The sequence below is a fragment of the Pan troglodytes genome, chromosome 5 (assembly GCF_028858775.2).
Source record: "Pan troglodytes isolate AG18354 chromosome 5, NHGRI_mPanTro3-v2.0_pri, whole genome shotgun sequence".
In the NCBI taxonomy this organism is placed as follows: Eukaryota; Metazoa; Chordata; class Mammalia; order Primates; family Hominidae; genus Pan; species Pan troglodytes.
Window position 1 is genome coordinate 175,146,411 of NC_072403.2, and position 25,036 is coordinate 175,171,446.

Genomic DNA, 25,036 nt, shown 5'->3' on the forward strand with positions numbered 1-25,036 from the left:
TACTTCTTCCAGTCACTTGAGGATAAAATGAACTAGCACAGTGTTCACAACAGTGTCTGGCCTCACAAACACTGGTGTTATTTTTGTTGCTGTTGTTGATATTAGTATTATTGCCCCAAAACATGTAAAGAAAAAATAGAATTCCAAGGAAAAATAGACATGTCAACAGTCTTAGTAGAAGACTTTTAACTTTATTTATCTCTCACTAAGATAAATTTAAGTTTGGAAATGTTTAAGGTAGCTGCAATAAAATGTTTGAACAGGATGTCTTAGCTTAAAGTCATTACAAAAAAGTAAATAGAACATAGTGTACATAACAAAACTACAAAATACAAAGAAAAAAGTAAATAAAAAACAACAACCGGAGACCAAAAAATAAGATGACAGAAGTTAAATGAGACCATAAATGTAAATGACTTAATGTATTAAAATACAACATCTTAGGCCATAGTAAAATACAAAATTTAATTTTGTACTTACAAGAAACACTTGTAAAAGTGTGACAATAAGCTAAAAGAATTAGCAAAACATACCAAAAATGTTTTAAAAATATAGTATAGATGACATTTTTATTATGAAATTAGTATACAATGTAAAATTATCCATAAAAACATTGGGCCTTTAGGACCTAAGAAAAAATAATTATTTCAAATTGTACAAAATAATGTTTTAAAACATTTCCAAATGCACATAAATCTCTGAGAAAATATATATTCCATAAATGTATGCTGAATAACATAAATTTTATAAATATAAAAGGAAAGTAAAGTAAAACTGATGTCTGTATAAACCTACATTAGGGATTTGTTTTCTATGCTCCAGTTCCAACAGAGGATCTGGACATTGCCTCTTACCTGCTTACTTCCTTGATTGGCTGGACCCCCTCTACATCCCCAGCTTCTACCTGAACATGCATTGTAAATGGGAAGTCTGTGAGCAGACTGTAGACAGGCCTGCTGCTTGGGGAACTGTAGGAAATTTGATTCACCCCAACCCACAGTAAACACTCAGGAAGATGATGGGTTCGTTACCAGTTACTCACATCCAGGGGTAGGCAGGCATGTGGCGTGAAACTCCAGAATGCTGAGAGAGAGCTGGAAGGTACAAAAATCTCCCGCTAAGTGGTATTACAATTTTCGGTTACAAAATCAGAATATCACTTTTTATCCCATAAATATATATTAATATATATATAATGTATGGAATATATATAGGGAATAAATATATGTATAATTTGTCTCTACATAGGGAATATGTATATATTAATGTACATATTAATTTACATGATATGTAATTTATCAATAAAAAATTTGTTAATCTCCTACTAATGTAAAAGGGAGTTTCTCAAAGGTCTTGATGGGCTCCTCACTTGATTAGAAGGTGGTAACTAGAAGCTGGGTGCATTCATAAGGATTTGAAAACCAAGGAAATTATCACCTCTTGCTGGGAAGGCCCCATCCCTTGCTCTGTGTAGATGTATTATACCTGCAGTCTGAGTCTGTGGGCTCATTTCCATGTACACTCTCACCTTCAGCTCTGCCGCCTTGCTGGCAGTAGCTCAGGCCACAGGTACCCTGGACAGTGGAGGGCTCAAGCAAGACCAAATCTTCTACAGGTAGATGACTCCCAACTCACAATCTCTTTTCTCAACCCCAGAGTTTTAGTTCCCATTCCCTGGTGCTGCTGGATGCTACTGCCAAGGTCTGGACAGGGGACATGGAGGGACACTGAGGGTGATGGGTGGAGATGTGGGAAAGAGATTTGTCTCCGCTCCCAGAAGAAGCAGGCAAAGGGAGGTTGGGATGTTTTGACTTTGAGGTGTCAGTGGTCCCAGGTTCAGCCCACTCTTTGTCCTCTCCATTTCTTCTTGACGCCCTGAATGTTCTACCTGTCATCCAGGCTCCAGTGAACAAGCCAGGAATCAAGCTTGACCTCTCACTCTCCTGTTTGCCCCAAAGAAGGCATATGCCTCCCAGGAACGTATGAACGTGCACTTCTGTAGCTTTCTTCTTAGAACCTTGGGCACCAATCTTTTTCAGCTGTTTTTATTTCTTTCATTTTATTTTTACGTGGATCTTTTCAGCAAACATTCTAGAGGCTTCTTGAATCCTATTCAATATCATACTTGAGCCAAATGGTAACGAATTAACAAAAAGGCAGCAAATTATTAATATGCTCTCAATGTGCATTGTATGTGGATGGGAGATTTAACTGTTAAGGTCTAAAGGTCCATGATTTTAACCTCATTGCTCATTGATTCAGGACATGATGACATACTTCAGGTCATTAGGGGGATGGGTTAAGAAAGTCTTCCTGAAGTTCTAAAGAGCGTGCCCCTCTGGAGTGGGTGACAGCTGCATAGCTTGTCTGCCGTGCTCTGCCCGAATGCTGTTTTCACATGGCGTCTCTTCTTTCTTTACTTTCAGGTAGAAATTGAGAAGCTGGATTACCATCATTATCTGCCTCTGTTTTTTGATGGGCTTTGTGAAATGACATTTCCCTATGAGTTTTTTGCTCGGCAAGGAATCCACGACATGCTGGAACACGGTGGGAACAAGATCCTACCTGTCCTTCCACAGCTCATTATCCCGATAAAAAGTAAGTGAACAGGTGAAAAAGCATCACTCAGTTTATACGGTGTTGCTTTTTGACAACTTGCTAATTAAGCAATAAACCATAACAGACTGAGGTGATCCCCAGGTTTTGCAGGAATTTTCATAAATTGACTTAGGAGGCCAGACAACCCAAATCTCCAAAAATATATCCCATCATCAATATTTCACTATGGCTTAGCCACATAAATAAACCAAATTCCATGGGGTTTGTGCTAATTTAAAATGCCTCACAGTAATGACATAAGCATTAACATTAACTTACGCATCCAGAGGTCTTTACCCGCTGCTGCTAACTTCCAAGTCTTTTTTTTGTAAATGGCATCTCTAATTTTAAAATTATAAACACCGTTATGTTGAGTATATTTGAGGTAGTAGCATTCATAATTTTAAGGAAGGGAAGCCCAGCTGCATAGGTGAAAAGAAGAATGTTTTTAAATACCTGAAACTTTTAATCTACAATAGGTAAGCTGGGTGACTCTGGGGTAGCCCTGTGATTGGCTTTGTCTGTGAAATGAGATTGTCCTTCCTTTCTGCATGCACCTTGCTCACATCATTGCACGGCCCCTTGGACTGGTTGTCTAAGAACCTGAGGTTGTCCCACGTGACAGCCTTCTGGGGCTCCAGAACACTCTCTGGCCATTCTTACCTTGCTGCCAGTAGAGCCACTCTGATGGGCATGCCTGGCATCCACTGGTACAGGCTCAGGAAGAGGATGGCCTCTCCTCAAGTCAAGGTGGCAGGGCTGGCCCCTCTCACCCTCACCAGCACATCCCCTCCCCAACCCCAGAATTGCCCACCTGTCCTGCATTGCTACTGCTGCTACTGCTACTACTAATTAAAAGCAGCGGATCAGTGCCTCCTCTGAACACTCATTCTGCAGATGAGGGAGACCCTACCTTTTTCTCAGCCAGAGCTGCTCCAGGCACTTTCACTCCCTGGATCCAGGCCCAACTGCCCATGGCTTCGAGGGGTGAGGAGGCCCCTGCTCCCCCCGCCCCAAGTTCTACCTCATCTTCCACTCCAGGATGGACAGCTTCCCAAAATGATTGACAGGACGCTTAGCTAGTCTTCTAGGTTGGGGAACCCCACCCTCACTGGCTCAGGTGAGCTCTTGCTGTGTGGTTTCATCAGAACAAGAACAAACTAGCTCAACATAGGGTCATCTCCCAGAGTCTGGATTATTTAATCTTATCCAAGGTCACCATTTTTATTCATTCATTCGAATTTATCCATTCATTCAAATGTATCATGATCAAAATGCTAGATTTCCACAGTTCTGCTCTTACTGCTTGCATCAAATCAACTCTGAAACTCTCCCTCAGATCTTTGAGGTCTCCGTAGAGATCTGTAAGTGACCACACCACATTTCCACCAAGACAGACAGAGTGAAACCAAACCAAAGGACGGTGCTACCTGATGTGCGAGTAACACAGAGAGAAAAGAGACTCTGAAAAGGGGCTTATTAAATAGCATCTTGCTTGCCTCATCCACAGCTGCAGGAAGGCAGGCTCCTTAAAGGCTGTCAGGGAGGGTGTAGCATCCCGAGCCACGTTAAAACCTTTTCCAAAAGTAATTTCTTCTCTCAGATGGGTCACATTTTTGAATACATTAAATTCTACTTGAACTGCTACATTTCTAAAGGATGATATGTAGCTTTCTCTGATAAACAAGAAAGGCCCAGAATATTCTCCGCAGGAACTATCTGTTCTTTTCCTCTGGCAGAATAGCAGCAATATTCGGACATATATCCTTTTTTTTTTTTTAAATCAATGCTTCATGTTGGGATCACTGCCTTCTCAGGGGTCTCTCCCTCAGAGTCCACTGGAAGACACTGATAGGCAGAAAAGGAATTGCTAAGTAATATTTTGATTATGTTGTCTGCAATTAAAGCATACCACACTGGAGTTTTGCAGGCCAAGGTAAAGTGATTTTCAATTTTGTTTGATCTGTATTTTGAAGATACATAAATGAGTAAAGAGAGGAGTCATGTGACTAAATTTACAGTACACACATGCTAGAGGTCATCTGCCGATGAGCGAAAACGTTATCGAGAACTCAGTAAACATGATTTGTCAGGGAAAATTAACTAGATATGAATTTGATGATTTAGGGTTCCGGAAGCAATGACGATTTATCTTGGTTGATGCCATTGCGTGGCTTTCAGCGCTTCTGCTATTCGATACTGATCCTGAGTGTAACTGCTCCTTCCTTCTCAATCTGTTTATGTCACTAAAAGCCAGACTTTTCTCAGGAAGAAATGCTGATTACTTATGTAAGGTCATGCACAGTTCCAGCACAGTGTGAAAAATATTATGTGCATAAAGAAAATCTTTCAGGAGGAATTCTGGAAGGAGGCTAACAGGATCTAGAAAAGGGCTGATGTACATAATTGACATAACGTATAACATCTCTGTGTATTTTATTTTCACACCATACCCAGTATAATTTTGACTCTATCCAGGGGCAAAAATTAACCTCACCATTACCAGCAAGCAGACTAGAAGTTTTTTTTTTATTAATTCTAACTAATATCTATGAAAACAAAGCAAAATGTATAAACTCACTGTGAGGCAGTGAGCTGGGATTAGCTGCCCTTGTATTTCTGGAAACTGGGTTGATTTCAACAAATTAGAAGGCTGATAATACTGGAATGAGAAATTGACACATTTAGTGGCTCTGGGGTTTCTAATATGATAACAAACAAGAATCCACCGTTCTTTCTCCTACTGCTGCTTGGTTCAAGCCCCCAAGTTCTGGAATAACCCACACTGTGGGTCTCGGACACCTATTTCACTGACGTTGTTTTCTGGCACAACTACTGCTGCTCCCTTTTTCCTCCCACCTTTCTGATTTCCATCTTGAGTTATTTTGGGTCAGAAACTCCAAAATCATGCTGACATAAAGTGCTCAGGGTTGGTGATGGAGCATTGATTGCTGGGAGCAGCAGCAAAACCTCATAGGGGAGGCTGAGAAAAGAGCAGCCCTCTTGTCTGGATCAGGGATTACAGATTCACATTTACTCCATCCAGTAGGAAAAGACAAATCCTTCTCAATCCATCAGAGTGAAACCAGGAGGCAGTGTCTGGAATCTCCACATACGAAATTCAGAAGGGGATTCTTCCGAAACAGCGGTCAAGAGGGCAGAGAGGGGCCAAGAGCAACCAGCAAACTCTAAGAATCTCTCTCCTCAATAAAAGTGAGAACAGTAGCAACACTGCAGCCACAGGGGGCCATGGGAAAAATCTCTACACACAGGGAAGGAAGTATTGTGCACAGTCGGAGGAAAAGAATACCTCAACAACATCTGGCATAAGAACCAGAAGAAACTTGTAGAAACTTGTTTGACATCCTCAGGATTCAGGAAGACGTGGCCTCTGAGAAACAGAAGCAGAAATCCAGAAGAGGAGATTAGACTCAAATAAAAAGAAGTCCATTTTGAACAGGACAAGGCAAACTGAAAATGCCGTAGTAGAACTAAAATCTCCATAGAAGTATAGAGAATAATCAACTGCACAAGATCAATTATAAATGCAACGTTAAGGCGCTCTCTCAGAAAAGACAAGTGTATAAAAATAAGGCCAGAAAAGATATTAAACTGGAGGACATAGAACACAAAAGAGTTAAAAGTTCAGTGTTCCCAACAGGAACTATCAGAGCGACAGGAATAGCAACCATAATGGCAGAGGTGATTCGAAGAGATGTTCTAGGAGGAAAAATTATCTCTTATTACGCAGGTAGAAAATACTTGCAGCAATCTAAAGAAAATCAGTGAAAACAGACTCAGGTGGAGGCACAATTTGCCAAAAACTTTAAATTATAACATAAAGAAAAATCCTTCAAACGTCTGGACAGGGGAAAAAGCAATACACCAAGAAATAATACTAACTGAGGCTAAGATTTTTTGCAAGAGTAAATTCCAGACAACAGAGCACCTTTTAGAGAATTGGGGAGAAACATCTTGGGCATGATTTTACCCCGGTCATGTGAAGAAAAACACTGTGGACGCAGTGACTGCAGTATCCCTCTGTCCTTCATCCAGAAGGTGACTGGGGCTGTGCTCCAGCTCACAGCAAGTAAAGCACAGTGAGAGTCCCCAAGTGAGGACAGTGTAGTGTGAAAAGCAGTCAGCACTAAACCTAGGGTTATGTCTAAATAGTGGAGGGAAAAGAGTTTCAAAGCCACATGAAGTGTTGAATCATAATTTTGCAGTAATGACTCTTAAAAATCCCAGGAAAACTGGGGTCTACACCCTCAAAGTCAATGCAGAAGATAAAGGTAGTTAAACAGAGTCTGTCTATTAAAAGGACAAAAGCTGAGTAGACAGCAAGGAAGGGCTAAGAACCAAAAGCACAAAATAGGATGAAGAATGTAACATCCAATAGATCAGCTACGAAAATTAACTTTAAAACTGAAAAAACAAAATCTGTATGTAAACTCTCTAAAAAACAAAATAATACTTAAATATGTTCAAAGATATATTGGAATAAATAAAAAAGCAGAAGTAGTGATTTTAATTTTAGAAAAGTAAAATTTAATTGTAAAGAGTTTTCAAGTGTATAAAGAGGATCAATTTATAATGATTAAAATATTCACAATAAAAATTTAATAGTCATGGCCCACTGTGTACTGCAAACTATGACATCATATTTGAGAAAGAATCAGCTGCTACTCATCGTTTTCACCCCGGAAGGAAGGTAGACTTCTTGACTGAGAGCTAAAAAGATCCCTGTCCTTCCTCCACTGCCTGACCTTTGACTTTAAGATCTAGGATCTTCACCAACCCAAGTGAACAGCCTGCCTGCTGAAGCACCGCTTCCCAAGCTTCAGTGTGCATCCGTGGACCTTGGTAAAATGCAGGCTCCAGATCAGCAGATGCGAACGGACCTGAGATGCTGCATCTCTGACAAGCCCGTGGTCGATGCTGTTGCTGCCGGGCTGAGGCAAGGCCTGCTAGGGCACAGTGAGTGCTTGGACGCCCCAGACCCTACCAAAGAGTCCTGGACACGAGAGCCAGGTGTGGGACATGGGTGGGAGGGGAAGAGATGAATGCTAATTTTCTCCCTTGTATGTGGGATCAGGAGATACTGCATTGTTCATAATGTGCATGATTACAGAAACACAACTTTAAGATTTTAGGCCTTAAATGTAACCATTCATGGATTAAAATAGATAGTATGTCATATGAGGTATAAGTGAAAGAAAAAACACTTTCAGTAAGGCAATCTTTTTTTAAAGAAAGCCAAGGTAACTTGTAAAAAAATAGAAATACAACAAGAGGACAAAAGGAAAACCAAATAATCTGTTGTTTCCACAAAGGATTGGGAGAAATAATTCACTAGTCACAAGGAAAAAGTCTTGATTTGGAAACTCCTTTGAAAGACTGGTTGTAGCAGGGACTGCCAGTCACCTCATGTTGATTAGAATTTAACTCCCCTCCACAAACATACCTTCTTCCCCACTAATTAATGATCACATAAATACTGTTCACTGCAAGTCCCACATCTGCTATGATTACTTTTCTAATACAACTTGTTTTTCTCAGCATTGATAATTGCCTCTCATTTTGCATGCTTGATTTTTATATACTTCCTAATTTTCTTCAAGTATTACAAGATCTGTCAAAAGAATATTATTTTCGAAATGTTCAGAACATTAAATAACCCAGATTTATCTGACTTCATCTGAAATTAATTTTATTTCCCTTTCTGGAGACATTCACTCTTCCACCCTCCATCCATCCATTTGCTCCAATCTGGACCACGTATTGTCTTGGCCTGACACTTCCTGTTACTCCTTTTTTATGTTCAACCTCTTTCCTTAGCTCTTTGTCTTGTTTTCCTCATCACTGTTAGAGTTCGCATCTTCTAGTAATTTCCGGGAAGCATATGAAAGGTATATTTTTTAGTTCCTGCATATCTGAAAATTCTATCATCAAGCTTGATTATGAGTTTGCTTTGTTGAAAACCCTTTTCATTCAGAACAGGGAGGTCATGTCTCTATCGCCTCCAGAGTCTTATGTTGCTTTGAAAATCTTGATGCATCTGAATTTCTAGTCATTTGCCTGTGACCTATTGGCCTCCAATCTCTGAACATTTTTGAATCTTTATCTCTGGTGATATGAAATTTTATGTGGATATACTTTAATGCTTTTTTTAAATCAATTTTCCCAGGAAATTTCAATTTAGAGACCTATGTCTTTCTGCACTAAAAACTTTTTATGTGTTACTTCTTTAACAGTATCTTCTCTCTGTTTTCTCTTGGTTTTCTGATGTAATTCCAGCCAGTCATCTATAATGTGTCCCAGTGGATTCTCTTAGTTCTTTATCTTTTTGTTCATTTTTTCCTACTCTGTCGCTTAGTTCTATTTCCTGAGAAATGTCCTTGACTCTATCTTCCGAAATTGTGAATATTTCACTTTAGTTATTGTAACTTTCCTTTCCTCTGACTGTTCCTTTTTTATACTATTTGGTTCTTTTATGTTTATTCTCTTATCTCTCTGTGAATATTTATTATAGATTTGTAGCGCTTTTCTTTGTTTGGGGTGGGGGGTATTTAGCAGTTTCTTTTTGGCTTCCTGACTTATTATTTTTTTGACTTATTCAGTAAAAATAAATTTTCCCTTTGCTACCATTTCAGACTTTCTTTATCCTGCTTATAGATCAACAGGTAATATACTGGCTAAGAGCATAGCCTGGAATCAGACTCACCAATTGACCAACAAGGCAGTACCTCTATGACTCTGCAAGAATCTCAGCATTACTGGGCTTGCAGTGCTCCCAATGCAGATACAGCTTCGACAACAATACCCAAGTCCTTTCGAATATCTGAAAAGCCTTCCAAAACAGGATAGCTATAAATAAGCCCAGACTGTGAAGACCACAATACCTAACTTTTCAATGCCCAGACATCAAGCATCAAGACCATCCAGGAAAACATGAATTCACCAAAAAAAAAAAAAAAAAAAAAAAAGTAAGTTAGTTACCAGGTACCAATCCTGGAGAAATAGAGATATGTGACTTTTCAGACAAGGAATTCAAAATAGCTGTGTTGAGGAAATTCAAAGATATTCAAGATGACACAGAGAAGAAATTTAGGATTCTGTTAGATAAATTTAACAAACAGATCAAAACAAAAAGAACCAAGCAGAAATTTTGGAGTTGAAAAAATGCAATGACATACTGAAGAATGCATCAGAGTCTTTTAATAGCAGAATTGATCATGCTGAAGGAAGAATTACTGAGCTTGAAGACAAGCTATTGGAAAACACACACTCAGGAGAGACAAAAGAAAAAAGAATATAAAATAATGAAGCACACTTACAGGATCTAGAAAATAGCCCCAAAGCGGAAAATCTAAGAGTTATTGGCCTTAAAAAGAAGGCAGAGAAAGAGATGGGGTAGAAACTTTATGCAAAAGGATAATAACAGAGAACTCCCCAAATCTAGAGAAAAATATTAATATCCAAGTACAAGATGGTTATAAAACACCAACCAGATTTAAGCCAAAGAAGACTACCTCAAGACATTTAATAATTAAACTCCCAAAGGTTAAGGATAAAGAAAGAATCCTAAAAGCAGCAAGAGAAAATAAACAAATAACATTCAATGGAGCCCTAATACATCTGGCAGTAGACTATTCAGTAGAAACCTTACAGGCCAGGAAAGGGTGTCATGACATATTTACAGTGCTGAAGGAAAAAACTTTTAACCTGGAATATATCCAGCAAAAATATCCTTCAAATATGAGGGAGAAGTGAAGACTTTCCCAGAAAAACAGAAGCTGAGGGATTTCATCAACACAAGACCTGTCCTACAAGAAATGCTAAAGGGAGTACTTCAATCAGAAAGAAGAGGATATTAATGAGCAATAAGAAATCATCTGAAGGAACAGAACTCACTGGTAATAGTAAGTACACAGAAAAATAGAATATTATAGCACTGTTATTGTGGTGTACAAACTACACTTAAGTAGAAACACTAAATGATGAACCAATAAAAATAACTACAACAACTTTTCAAGACATAGACAGTATAATAAAATAAAAATAGAAAAAAAGTTAAAAAGCAGGGGGACAAAGTTAAGATGGGGGTTTTGATTAGTTTTCGTTTTGCCCATTCATTTATGCAAACAGTATTATCAGCTTAAAATAATGAGTTATGAGATAGTATTTGCAATCTCATGGTAACTCAAATCAAAAATCATACAATGGATATACATAAAATAAAAAGCAAGAAATCAAATCATATCACCAGAGAAAATCACCTTCCTTCACCAAGAGGAAGACAGGAAGGAAGGAAAGAAGGAATAGAAGATCACAAAACAACCACAAAACCAAAATATCAAAATGACCATAGTGAGTCTTTATCAATAATAACATTGAATGTAAATGCACAAAAATCTCCAATCAAAAGGCACAGAGTAGCTGAATTGATTTTAAAAAAAAAAAGACCTAATGATCTGTTACAAAAAACACACTTCACTTAGGAAGACACACGTAGACTGAAAATAAAGAGATGGAAAAAGATATTCCATGCCAATGGAAACCAAAAAAGAGCAGAAGTTGCTACACTTATATCAGACAAAATAGATTTCAAGTCATAAACTATAAGAAGAAACAAAGATATAATGATAAAGGGGTCAATTCAGCAAGAGGATATAACAGTTGTAAATATGTAAGCACCCAATACTGGAGCACCCAGATAGGTAAAGCAAATATTATTAGAGCTAAAGAGAGAGACAGACCACAATACGATAATACCTGGAGACTTCAACACCCCACTTTCTGCATTGGACAGATCTTCCAGACAGAAAATCAACAAAGAAACATTGACTTAATCTGTACTATAGACCAAATGAATCTAGTGGATATTTACAGAACATTTCATCCAGTGGCTGCAGAATACACATTCTTTTCCTCAACATGTGGATCATTCTCAAGGATAGACCATATGTTAGGTCACAAAACAACTCTTAAAACATTCAAAAAAATTCAAATAATATCAAGCATCTTCTTGAACTACAATGGACTAAAACTAGAAATCAATAAGAGAAACTTTGGAAACTATACAAATGCATGGAAATTAAACAATATGTTCCTGAATGACCTGTGGATCACTGAAGAAATTAAGAAGGAAATTGAAAATTTTCTTTAAACAAGTGATAATGGATACACAACATACAGCAAAAACATGAGATACAGCAAAAACATGACTAAGAGGGAAATGTATAGCTGTAAGTGGCTACATCAAAAAAGAAAAACTTGAAATAAATAACCTAACAATGCATCTTAAAGAACTAGAAAAGTAAGAGTAAACCAAACCCAAAATTAGTAGGAGAAAAGAAATAATAAAGACCAGATCTAAGTTAGAAAAAAAAAAGACCCAAATAAATAAAATCAGAGATAAAAAAGGAAACATTACAACTGATATCACTGAAATTCAAAGGATCATTGGTAGGTACAATAAGCAACTATATGCCAATAAGTTGGAAAATCTAGAGGAAACTGACAAATTCCTAAACACATAAAAACCTACCTAGGTTGAATCATAAAGAAATCCAAAACCCAAATAGACCAATAACAAGTAATGTAGACAAAGCATAATAAAAAGTCCCCCAGCAAAGAAAATCCCAGGACTCAATGGCTTCACTCTTGAATTCTACCAGACATTTCAAGAAGAACTAATACCAATCCTACTCAAACTATTCCCAAAAAAAAATAAAGGAGAAGAGAATACTTCCAAGTTCATTCTATAAGGCCAGTATTATCCTGATACCAAAACCAGACAAAGACACATTAAAAAAAAAAGAAAGAAAGAAAACTCAAGCTAATATCACTAATAAATATTGATGGAAAATCCTCAACAAAATACTAGCAAACTGAATTCAACAACACATTAAAAAGATCATTCATCATGACCGAGTGAGATTTATCCCAGGGATGCAAGGATGTTACAATATATGCAAAGCAATCAATGTTATACAGCATGTCAACATCATCAACATATGAATGAAGGACAAAAAGCCTATGATCCTTTCAATTTGTCCTGAAAAATAAAAACAAATGTTTAACATCCCTTCATGATGAAAACCCCTCAAAAAACTGACTATCAAAGGAATATACCTCAACATAATAAAAGCCATGTACGACAGACTCACAGCTAGTATCACACTGAATGGAGAAAAACTGAAAGCCTTTCCTCCTAAAATCAGGAACACGACAGAGCGCCCACTTTCACCACTGTTATTCAACGTAGTACTGGAAGTCTTAGCTAGGGCAATCAGACAAGAGAAACAGATAAAGGGGATCCAAATGGGAAAAGAAGAAGTCAAATTATCCTTGTTTGCAGATGATATCATCTTATATTTTGAAAAACCTAAAGACTCCACCAAAAAACTATTAGACCTAATAAACAAATTCGTAAAGTAGCAGGATACGAAATCAACAAACAAAAATCATTAGCATTTCCATATACCAAGAGTGAACAAACTGAAAAAGAAATTTTACAAGGTAGTCCCATTTACAATAGCCACAGATAAAACTAAGTACCTAAGAATTAACTTAACCAAAGAAGTGAAAGATCTCTACAATAAAAACTTAAAACATTGATGCAAGAAATTGAAGAGGACACCAAAAAAATGGAAAGATATTTTATGTTCACGAATTGGAAGAATCGATTTTATTAAAATGTCCATACTACCCAAAGCAATCTACAGATTCAATGCAATCTCTATAAAAATACCTATGACATTCTTCACAGAAACAGAAAAAAACAATTTTAAATTTTATATGAAACCACAAAAGACCCAGAATTGTCAAAGCTATCCAAAGCAAAAAGAATAAAGCTGGAGGAATCACATCATCTGACTTCAAATTATACTGCAGTATGGCATAAAAAACAGAAGCACAGGCCAGTGGAACAGCATAGATAAGAGAGAAGTCAGAAATAAGTCCATACATCTACAGTGAACTCATTTTTGACAAAGGTGCCAAGAACATACACTCAGAAAAGAAAATCTCTTCAATAAATGCTGGGAAACCTGAATATTTATATGCACAAGAATGAAACTAGACCCCCATCTCTCACCATATACAAAAATCAAATCAAAGTGGATTAAAGGCTTAAATCTAAGACCTCAAACTATGAAACTACTACAAGAAAACATTGGGGGAGATCTCCAGGACATTGGTCTGGGCAAAAATTTCTTGAACAATACCCGACAAGCACAGGCAACCAAAGCAAAAATGGACAAATGGGATCGCATCAAGTTATAAACCTTTTGCATAGCAAAGGAAACAATCAACAAAGTGAAGAGACATCTCACAGAATGGGAGAAAATAATTGCACACTATCCATCTGACAAGGGATTAACAGCTAGAATGTATTAGGATCTCAAACAACTCTATACGAATAAAATCTAATAATCCAATTTTAAAATAAGCAAAATATCTGAATAGACATTTCTCAAAAGAAGACATGCAAATAGCAAATAAGCATATGAAAAGGTTCTCGACATAATTGATCGTCAGAGAAATGCAAATCAAAACTACAATGAGATATCTTATCCCAGTTGAAATGGCTTTTATCCAAAAGACAGGCAATAGCAAATGTTGGTGAGGAAAAGGGAACCCTCATATGCTGTTGGTGAGAATGTACATTAGTACAACCACTGTGGAGGACAATTTGGAGGTTCCTCAAAAAACTAAAAGAGAGCTACCATGCAATCCAGCAAGCCCACTCCTAGGTATATACTCAAAAGAAAGGAAATCAGTATATCAAAGAAATATCTGCACTCGCGTATTTATTGCAGCACTATTCACAATAACCAAGATTTGGAAGCAACCTAAGTGTCCATCAACAGATGAATGGATAAAAAAAATACGGTACATAAACACAATGGAGTGCTATTTAGTCATAAAAAAGAATGAGATCCTGTCATTTGCAACAACATGGATGGAACTGGAGGTCATTATGTTAAGTGAAATAAGCCAGGTGCAAAAAGACGAACTTCACATGTTCTTACTTATTTTGGGGTGCTCAAAATTAAAACAATTTAACTCATGGAGATAGAGAGTAGAAGGATGGTTGCCAGATGCGAGGGGCGTAAGCGGGGATGGTTAGAAGGTACAAAAAATAGTTAGAAATAGTACGACCTAGTATTTGCTAGCAAAACAGGGTGACTATAGTTGAAAACGATTTAATGGTTCATTTTAAAATAACTCAGCATAATTGGATTATTAGTAACACAAAGAATAAATGCTGGAAGTGATGAATACCTCATTTACCCTGATGCGATTATTACACATTGCATGCCTGTAACAAAATACATATTGTAACCTATAAATATATACACCTACTATGTACCTACGAAAAATAAAGCAAAAATAAATTAAAATACATACAGAAAACCACCATACAATTAAGAGAACCAAAAACCAAATGTTGGTTGGTTCCTTTAAATTACCAATAACATTGATAAATATTTGGTAAACTTAGAATTAAAAAAATTAATTAGCCAGATGTGGTGATGCCACCTGTAGTCCCAGCTACTAGAGTGGGAGGCTGAGGTGGGAGGATCGCATGAGCCCAGGAACTCAGTGTTACAGTGGGCTGTGATTGGGCACTGCACTACCGCCTGGGTCACAGAGTGAGACTCTGTCTCAAAAAGTATATATATATAAATAAATTTAAAATGAGAGAAGACAGAAATAACCAATATCAGAAATAAAAAAGGAAGTGTCACACAAATCCTACAGACATTGAAAATATCATGTTAGGATATTAAGAACAACTTATCCCTAAAACTTTGAATTTTTCATGAAATGATCAAGGTGGAAAATATAACTTACCAAAACTGACACCTGAAAAATAGAAAATAAGTTAAAATACAAACACTAATACAACAAATGAAGAAATTAAGTCAGTAATTAAAATCCCCCACACAACAATAGCTCAAGGCTCACATAGCTTCACTGGTTAGTTGTACCAAACAGCTAAAGAAAAAAATAATTGTCATTTTGTACAAATTTTTCCAGACAATAAAACTGGAGAATACACACTTCAACTCATTTCATAAAGCTAGCATAACCTTGATACCAATATTCATGGATATTATAAGAAAGGAAACTTCCAGGACAATCTCACTCATAAACATCAATGAAAATTTATTAAACAATATAACTAACAAATAGAATCCATCAATATATAAAAAATGATAATACCTCATGACAAAGTTGGTTTTATTTCAGGAGTATAAGACTGGCTTAACACTAGAAAAATCAATCAAGCCAATTTACAACATTAATGAATTAAAAAATGATTAATAAATGGTGAAAAAGCATTTGATAACATTTAACATTCATTCATGTATTTAAAACAAACTGAGAATAGAAAGGAATTCCCTTAATCTGATACAGGGAATTTTATCAATCAGAATAAACTAGTTTACATTTCAATAACAACCAATCCCAAAAATCTTAGGGGCTTAAAACAATAAATTACTTAAAACATGAACAATGTAGATTTCTGACTGTGCAACCTGTCTGTTGCAGGTTAACAGCAAGGTTCTGTTCATTGTCATTGCTTAGGGACCCAGCCTGATAGTTGTTGCTGGTTCAGTACCACAGGAAACAAGAGCTCAGAAGGTCCACCCTGGAAGGGGCACATTTCACTTCTATTCACTATTCATTGGCCAGACATAGTCTAGGGCCCATCCAACCTTAACAGGGCCACAACGTGCAATCCTACAAGGGCATTATGAATACATTTTAGAGCCCCTGGATTCTGTTATCTTCCTCTGAAGAGTGTTGATTCTAATTCTGGCAGACAATTAATTGGACACAGACTCCAAACCTTGTCTTCTGTGTGGTGGACAACAGCTGAAGTTATTTCATTTTCAGTTTTTTCATCTTGCAGCTTTTGCTCGCCATCTGGGAATCTCCCCATGTGTGTAATTCTAAGAGGTCAGCTAAGGCAGAGCTTACATGCAAATTTCAGTTTACACCCTCTGCGAGGCCCTCGCTTCCAAGATCCCCTCTTCCAATTTTCTAGCTGCTCTTCCAGCCCAGAACTCTCTCTCCAAGTCAGTTTACCTGCTTTCTGCTGCCCCAGGCCACACAACTTAGCTCGTAGGGAAAAAGCTTTCAACTCACCTTATCAGGTGCATTTCCAAATTTTAAGGGCAGACTCCTCTCCAGAGTCGGCCTACTTTAAATTCTTTGGCATGGCTTTCAAGGATTCCCACTATCTGGCTGAAAATTTTGTTTTTGACTTTATTTCTTACTATTTCCCTTCACTCACCCTGTGCTCTAGCCAAACCGATTGTGCCGTAGAACTTGCCTTGCACTTTTCTAATTCTGTGTCTTCGCTCATTTTTCAGAATGCCCATTCTCACATCCCCAGATGCCTAAACATTAAGTGACCTTCGAAGCCCAGCTCCAATATGAATTGTTCTGTAAAGCCTCTTCTGATTCACCTCTCCGCTCCCTACCCTCAACTCCAGTCCTATCCCCACTCTGCCTTCCCTCCCCGACATAACTTTATAGCTCCTCTCTCATGTCACTTAGAACATAATGTTAGAAAGTAATACATCCCCACAGCATCTAATGTCCTGGCTAGTACACAAGAGATGCATCAAAATATTTGCAAGATTAATTTAATAAGGTACATAACTGCTGTTTGTACTGAAATCTGTATAGGTGCCGTAATCAAAAGCATGAAGTGGCCATTTGGGCCTGCCACTGTACTATATATTCTATAAAAACTGTCACATAAGACTCTCTCATATGAAACAACAAATGAAGGGTATAATGATATAGTGCTTTCCATTTATTGGGAGAATTATTTAAGTGGTGAGAGTACATTTCTGTTGATTCATCTACATTCTCTCACGTGATTCTATCATAAGCAGCAACATACTTTTGTGAGACGGCCTACTAGGAGGAGAGGTGACCCTGGTTGCCAAAGAATTATGGAAATATCACTGCTTTACAGATAGACGGGCCGTAACACGGTGGCTTCATTAGGAGAGCTCTAACGAGGTGAGGTCATCCGGCAGCAAAGGGCAGGCGTGCACAGACACAGCGGAAGAAACCTGAGCAAGAACATTTTACCAAGCAAAATATTCTGTTAAGGAAAACCTAGTGGGGAAAAACACCACCGAGTAGGAATGAAATATGAGAATCCATATCACAATACAAAAATTACTTTGAGAATTCTATTTACTAAGAAAGAAGCAAGTACAATTGAAATGCGTTACCCTTTACTCATGATCTAATAATTTTACTTATCTTGACATTTTCCAAGTAAATTATTCTGAACGTGATCATAATTATTTTAAAAGTAATGATTTTTAATTTTGGAAAAACAAGTATAATCTGTTTAAAAAATATTAAAAAGAGGTGTCTGACTTAGGATTATTTTGGTTACCAGATACAGAAAGAAAGTGGTTTCAAATTGTCTTAGACAGTAAAGTTTCCCTGGTCACTCTCCAGAGGAAAGAATCAACATCAGGCCTCGCCCCGTATGAACAGGGGAATGAGGAAGGGTGATCCAGCACCCACGATGGAGGCGGCAGAGATGGAGAGAATGGACAGCTTAGCTGTCCCTGCCAGCAAGGCACAGTATGTTTAAAGAGAGAACCAGCTAGATGCATTTTCAAGCCGAATCCGCCATGCATTAACTGTCCCTTTCCCACTCTCAAATAAATAAATGAACAAACCAATTCTATCACTCTTCTAGTGTAATGTGATGTTGAGGGGCAAAAGCTCTGAAGTCAGACTACCTCATCAAAATTCCAACTCTACCGCATAACTGCTATCGTCCAAGTTAACTACCTGGAGACTCAGGAGCCTAACATAAAATTGGGGCAAAAGGACCGGGCGCAGTGGCTCACACCTATAATCCCAGCACTCTGGGAGGCCGAGGCAGGTGGGTCACCTAAGGTCAGAAGTTCAAAACCAGCCTGGTCAACATGGTGAAACCCTTTCTCTACTAAAAAGATACAAAAATTAGCCAGGCATGGTGGCGGGTGCCTGTAATCCCAGCTACTTGGGAGGCTGAGGCAGGAGAATCACTTGAACCCGGGAGACGGAGGTTGCAGTGAGCTGCACTGCGCTCCAGCCTGGGCAACAAGAGCAAAACTTAGTCTCAAAAAAAAAAGGGGGGGGAGGGGGGCAATAATGATAATGACATCCAATTTATTGGGCTATTTCAGTGATTAAATGAGCTAATACTTAAGGTTATAAATGTTATCATTGTCATCATCATCATCGTCATCATTATCATCATCATCATCATTCTCTGCCTAAATTACGGCAACATTTTTTAGTCACCCGGGCTAGAGCCTCAGACTGAGAATCTTCACTCCTGCTCCCATGTGGAGGCTGAGCTGTAGTCAGGACTAGCACTACCGCAGTGCCCCCCTTGCTCTTCAAAACGTGCCGTGAAACCCCACTTCATCACTATTACTAGTGGCTTACTCCTTAAGCCACCAAAGCACAGGACACAGCAGGTTTCTCGACTGCCTGCTCAAAGTCCACGCTAGATTCTATGTTTGCTGTGCCGCTTTGAACATTTCTCATGAGCACACGCCAGGTTGGCTGTACACCAGTACCCCATGCCTGTGGGTATGCTGGGAGGGTGAGGGGCCTGAGCATGCTGAGTGCAGACCGGATCCCAGCTTGCTACTAACTAGCTGTGTGATCTCAGGCCACCTGACTCTTTTAACTGTCCCAGAGCATTAGAAAACTGATTGCCCAGAGACATTGTAAAGAGTAATGAGATTATACAAATAGAACATTTAGCATGGTGCCCGATCAAGAATAAATTATTTTTATATCCTTGGTTTTCCTTCATGGTCATGTCTCTGCAGACTTCTAAATTGGGGTCATCAAAAAAAATTGATAGATTTGGATTCTATAACATTCATCCAAGTTACAGTAAAAACTTTAGATGGAAACTGGACTCGGTCAAATATAGATACATGAGGTATCCCACTCAGGGCTGTACAGGCTGGTACCAAATCATTAGTGCATATTACTTGGATACAATTGTTCACAGAGTTTAAAAAAAAGAAAGAAAGAAAAAGCCTAATTTTTCAACCATTCCTGTATCCTCCCTATAAGGAAAACCATAGAGGCCTTGCCAGATGCTTTGCTGATACAGTTTATTTATTATCTCCTTTATGAGGAAACATATTAGAATACATGAGGTTAGCTTGGCTGGCCTTATTCCAGAGAGCTCACTCTGACTCCTGGTAACAACTACTATTTTCCTAGGAGCTCCCGAATCACCTGCTTAAATAATCAGTCTTAGAATCACAGCAGTTATTGATGTCAGGCTTAGCAGTGTGTAGTTTTCAAACTCCTTCTTGGAAATTGGTCTCTTTACCGGTCTTGTATTTTGTGCACATCTCTTGTCTTGTTTTGTGAAGAGCCTGTGCACATTGTATCTTTCTTTACACTCCACTACTTCTACTGTCTAAACCCTGTGGAAATGTAGACACCTTTTCTCAACCAGAGGAAGAAATGTAGCAGTCATTCTTTTTTTTTTTTTTTTTTTTTTTTTTTGAGATGGAGTCTCACTCTGTCGCCCAGGCTGGAGTGCAGTGGCGCGGTCTCGGCTCACTGCAACCTCCGCCTCCCGGGTGCATTCCATTCTCCTGCCTCAGCCTCCCTTAGTAGCTGAAACTACAGGTGCCTGCCACCACGCCTGGCTAATTTTTGTATTTTTAGTAGAGACGGGGTTTCACCGTGTTAGCCAGGATGGTCTCGATCTGGTGACCTCGTGATCTGCCCGCCTCGGCCTCCCAAAGTGCTGGGATTACAGGCTTGAGCCACTGTGCCCGGCCCTAGTCATTCTTAGAAGTAGTGGTGCATGATGCAGCATTCTCTTGGTTTTTACTCTGAAAATGGTGCTAACTCCTTCCTTTGGTCACCCTTTCAGTTTTCACCCCAATCTTTGCAGATGAACTGAGACACAATTTAGGTACAGAGGAGCAAGGAGCTCCAAAGACACGAACCTGCCCCGCCTCTGACAATGCCACGGTGCTGATGGGTTTACTCTCAGTTTCTGTGAGACGTGCTCATACGTGTGCAAGCAAGTGCAGGCCCAACCTGGGCAACAAGACTAAAAAGGAGTATGTTGGATGACATGATGCTTCAGGTTTCATTCTCTGTGTCTGGAATATGGGGAGTGTCAAATAGATCATGCTAGGGACTACATCATGGAGACCATTTTGGTAACTGAATACTTTCATTTACTCAAACAGCATGAATTATGTATCTACATTTAAAACAAGTATGTCATGGAGAGAATGGCCAAACACTTTCAACAAATACTAAATTATATTCTACAGCCATGAAAGAATATATTTTGATCTATTGAAAAATTGAAAAAGAGTCGGCCACTTGTAATGGCAAAACTTTGATGGAAAATCTGAGTTTTGCATAAAGATAGTTTCATGGCATGCTATGGTATTTATATATTTTACATATTCTATATGTGTTGAGAGAAAAATCAATATTTTTTGTATGACATTTACTTCAAGTAGGAGAAACTTGAAAACAATGAATTAAAGAAAAAAAATGTAATCCTTATTATAGGCTTACCTCATGTCCATAATAGCTGATCTAAATCGATCATACTTTAATTGCCTAGGAATATGATAAATCAGGCTGTGTCATATTTACTTATATAGCCATTGAGCTCTGTTATGGAAGGAGAAAAATTTCTACAGTTTTGAAATCTAAATTTGGTTTGAAAATATATTTTGAATTCATTCTACTCTATAAAATAGAAAATTATATGGTTGGCACTCCTGAACTAGCAAAATTTATATCCATTGTAATCTAATTCAACTAACGCTATAATGGGCCCAAAACATAAAATATTTATTAAATATTTTAACTTCAGAAAAAATAATAAAATTCTATGAGACACTATAATAGACAAATTCATAAAGACGAAAAGTAGATTATCAGGGACTACAGCAGGGGCATGGGGAGTCTTTGCTTAATGGCTACAGAGTTGTGGGTGATGAAGAATTTTTAGAAAAAGATAATGGTGAGACTTGCACAACATTGTAAATGTAATTAATGCCACTAAATTGTATACTTTAAAAAGGTGAAAAGGCATGGTGGCTCACGCCTGTTAATCCCAGCACTTTGGAAGGCCAAGGAGGGCAGATCACCTGAACCCAGAAGTTTGAGACTAGCTTCGGCAACATAGTGAGACCCCATCTCTACAAATATAAAAAAATTAGCCAGGCGAGGTGGTGCGTGCCTGTAGTTCCAGCTACTCAGGAGGCTGAGGTGACAGGATCACTTAAGCCCAGGTGGATTAAGCTATAGTGAGCTATGATCACACCACTGCACTCCAGCTAGGGTGACAGAGTAAAACCCTGTCTCAGAAAAAAAAGTGGGGGGGAGTAAATGCCATATTTTATGTTACATATATTTTACTCACTAAACAAAATAAGGTATTAAAATACATAAGAATGATAAAAAAAAACTAACATGCCTGCTCTCAGCACTATAATGCTATGTTTTCTTTTAGAAATTCTAGCCTCTGTCACCTGACCAAAAAAGGAGAGATAAATATTAGAAAGCAAACACAAATTTAACAATATTTTTGGTAATATCATTACATATAAAATCCAACTTAATTCACTCAAAAACAATTAGATCCAGTAAGGGAATTAAATAAGTTAGCCCATTAACAAAGTAAGTATATTAAAGTCATATGCTTTTGTGTGTATATTATCAATAACCTTTAGGAAGAATATTGGGATTAAATAATTTTACACAAATAACAACAAAATATAGAATTTCTGTGAGTATATCTAACAAAATTTGCAGGATCTATGTGAAAAAATACTATAAAACTTTTCCAAGGAACTTAAAGACAAGAAAATTGAAGACATATCATGTTCCTAATGGAAGGATTCAGTAGTAAAGATGGCAATTGTCTGCCAAATTATTCTCTAATTTTACCAAAGGGCCAAGCACATTTTCAATTTCAACTAATTATCTTAAAGTTTGTCTCAAAAAATAAAGGGTTAAAAATAATCGAGAGAATATTGAGAAAGAACAATGAGAAATGGATTGAATTCTGATCTATTAAAACACAAAGTTACAATCATGAAGAATAATATGTAATAACAAAAGAAAAATATGCACTGTATATTGATAATTTTTTAGAAAGCAGTTTTTAAAAGCGCTTGTCTTTTAGTGGAACGTATGTCTATGGAAAAGATAGTCCCTTCTGTTAGCCTCTCAGTACACAAGTTTCTAGTATTTATGCAGTTTACATTCTATTTTATAAAATGAGGTCCGAGTGCAAATATGCTTTATAGTTTACTTCTTTAGTCACTTGTGTCTTAAACATTTTCCTATTTTAAACTATTTTTTCTATTAGATGACTAATAATTTTATAGTTTTTCATTGTGTGGATATACTATAGTTTACTTAAACAATTTGTTGTTCTTGGAACATTTAGATTGTTTCTAATTATCAATAATACTGGGCTTAGCATTCTTTACTACAATGCTTTGTGCACATTTGCCTAAATCCTTGGACTAACTACCCAGAAGTGAAACTGCTAGGTTAGCTGTTTTATGCATTTTTAGGGCTTTTAGGTTTATTGCCAAACTGCTCTGTAGAAAGGTTGGAATAGTTTATAACATGGTGTCTATCAGGGCGTCTCCTCTTTTCTCTTTTCTCAAACCTGTTTCCACACTGACAGTGTTAAATTGTCAACAACTTTGTGTTAACATGATATTAAAAATTCCCAATGAAGTTTGTGAAAGGAAAATATCTTGGGCCCCCAAAATCACTCAGGAAAAGTCAAGCTGGAAACTGCTTAGGGCAAACCTGCCTCCCATTCTGTCAAAGTCACTCCTCTGCTCACTGAGATAGATGCAAATCTGATTTGCCTCCTTTGGAGAGGCTCATCTGAAACTCAAAAGAATGTTAACTGTTTGTGTATCACCTCTCTGTGACCTGGAAGCTCCCTCCCCGCTTCCAGTCTTCCTGCTTTTGCTTTAAGTTGTCCTGCCTTTCCAGACCAAACCAATGTACATCTTACATATATTGACTGATGTCTCATGTCTCCATAAAATGTATAAAACCAAGCTGTGTCCCAACCACCTTGGGTACATGTCAGAACGTCCTGAGGCTGTGTCACGGGTGTGTCCTCAACCTTGGCAAAATAAACTTCCTAAATTAACTGAGACCTGTCTCAGATTCTCTGGGTTTCACAAGTTGAACATTCCAGAATAGTAAATGTTCATTTTTATGTATTAATTTGTGCATTGTCTGTTTATGTGCCGTGCCCATTTTTTTAATTGGAAGATTCAATCCTTTATTGGGTTGTGATAGCTATTTGTATGTTAAAGCTATTTACATTTAAAGCATATGTCAAAAATATTTTTTAGAATTTTGTTTGCTTTTGCCTTTTGTTTGGTGTGTCTTGTTTTAAAAGAAGAAGCAGAAATGTTTCCTTTTTTCCTGATACCACAATAGTGAATGACATCTAATAGTAGAAAAAGTTCTCACTTTGCAAAAAAAATCATAAAATAGTGGATTTTATGCCTGAGAAAATTATACATGTAGCATATAACCATTTAAGATAAATAACTTTTACCACCCTTGACTTTAAATTATTTTTTCCTTATTCTTCAGCAATTTCTCTATATCTGAAGCCTCTATCTTGTTTATTATACCTAAAGCCAGTAAGCAGTACAATAGAAATCCAATTTTCTGAATAGAAAGGTTCCATTTGTTGATCTATAATGTCAGTAGACTCCTCATGTTAGAACCTTTTCAAAACCTTAAATCTTGAGTTCAAAGTCCTCACTTATGTCTTGACAATAGCTTTCAGGCCCATCAACAAAAGAATAAACACATTTCTTCTCTTTCAAGCTACAAAATCATATTCTCTTTATACCTGTTAGCATACTTTTTCAAAGGAAAAGAACTTTGTTTCAAAAAAGAAAATCTTTTTGCTTTAATTCCACTGTGACAGTAAGAACAAAAAGACTTCCGACTTCATGGTGTATCTTAATTCTCTGAGAATGAAGAGGAGAAATAGAGGAACTGAAGAGAAAATGGGCAGTGTAAGAAATCCCTGCTGGATGAAGTTAAGAGGCTTTTAAATAGTGCATATCCTGCCTTTGTTTCACAGCTACTGCAGAAGTTTTACAGCCATTACCTGTCCATTGAGGAGGACTTAGAGCTCCATTTTAGATGCCATTACGCGTTACAGTTCAGGCATTTTACTTCTTGGTCACTGTCAATCCAATAACATTTATCACAACCATGTTAATTCAGTCAAGGTTTCCTAATAGCTAATATCTAATCTATGTCCTAATAGTTAATATCATTATCCATTGTGAGAGAGATTATTAATGCATGCCCAAATGAT

General features: G+C 37.5%; 1 protein-coding gene across 8 annotated transcripts in view; it reads left to right on the plus strand.

Moving 5' to 3' along the window:
• The window catches only part of PACRG (parkin coregulated), a 656,455-nt gene that overhangs the window by 345,414 nt on the left and 286,005 nt on the right, over nucleotides 1–25,036 (plus strand). For all 8 annotated transcript variants that reach the window (XM_054686982.1, XM_054686981.1, XM_054686980.1 and 5 more), the window contains one exon: nucleotides 2,427–2,598. In XM_054686982.1, the coding sequence (XP_054542957.1) occupies nucleotides 2,427–2,598 (172 nt within the window). The remainder of the gene's footprint in view (nucleotides 1–2,426; nucleotides 2,599–25,036) is intronic.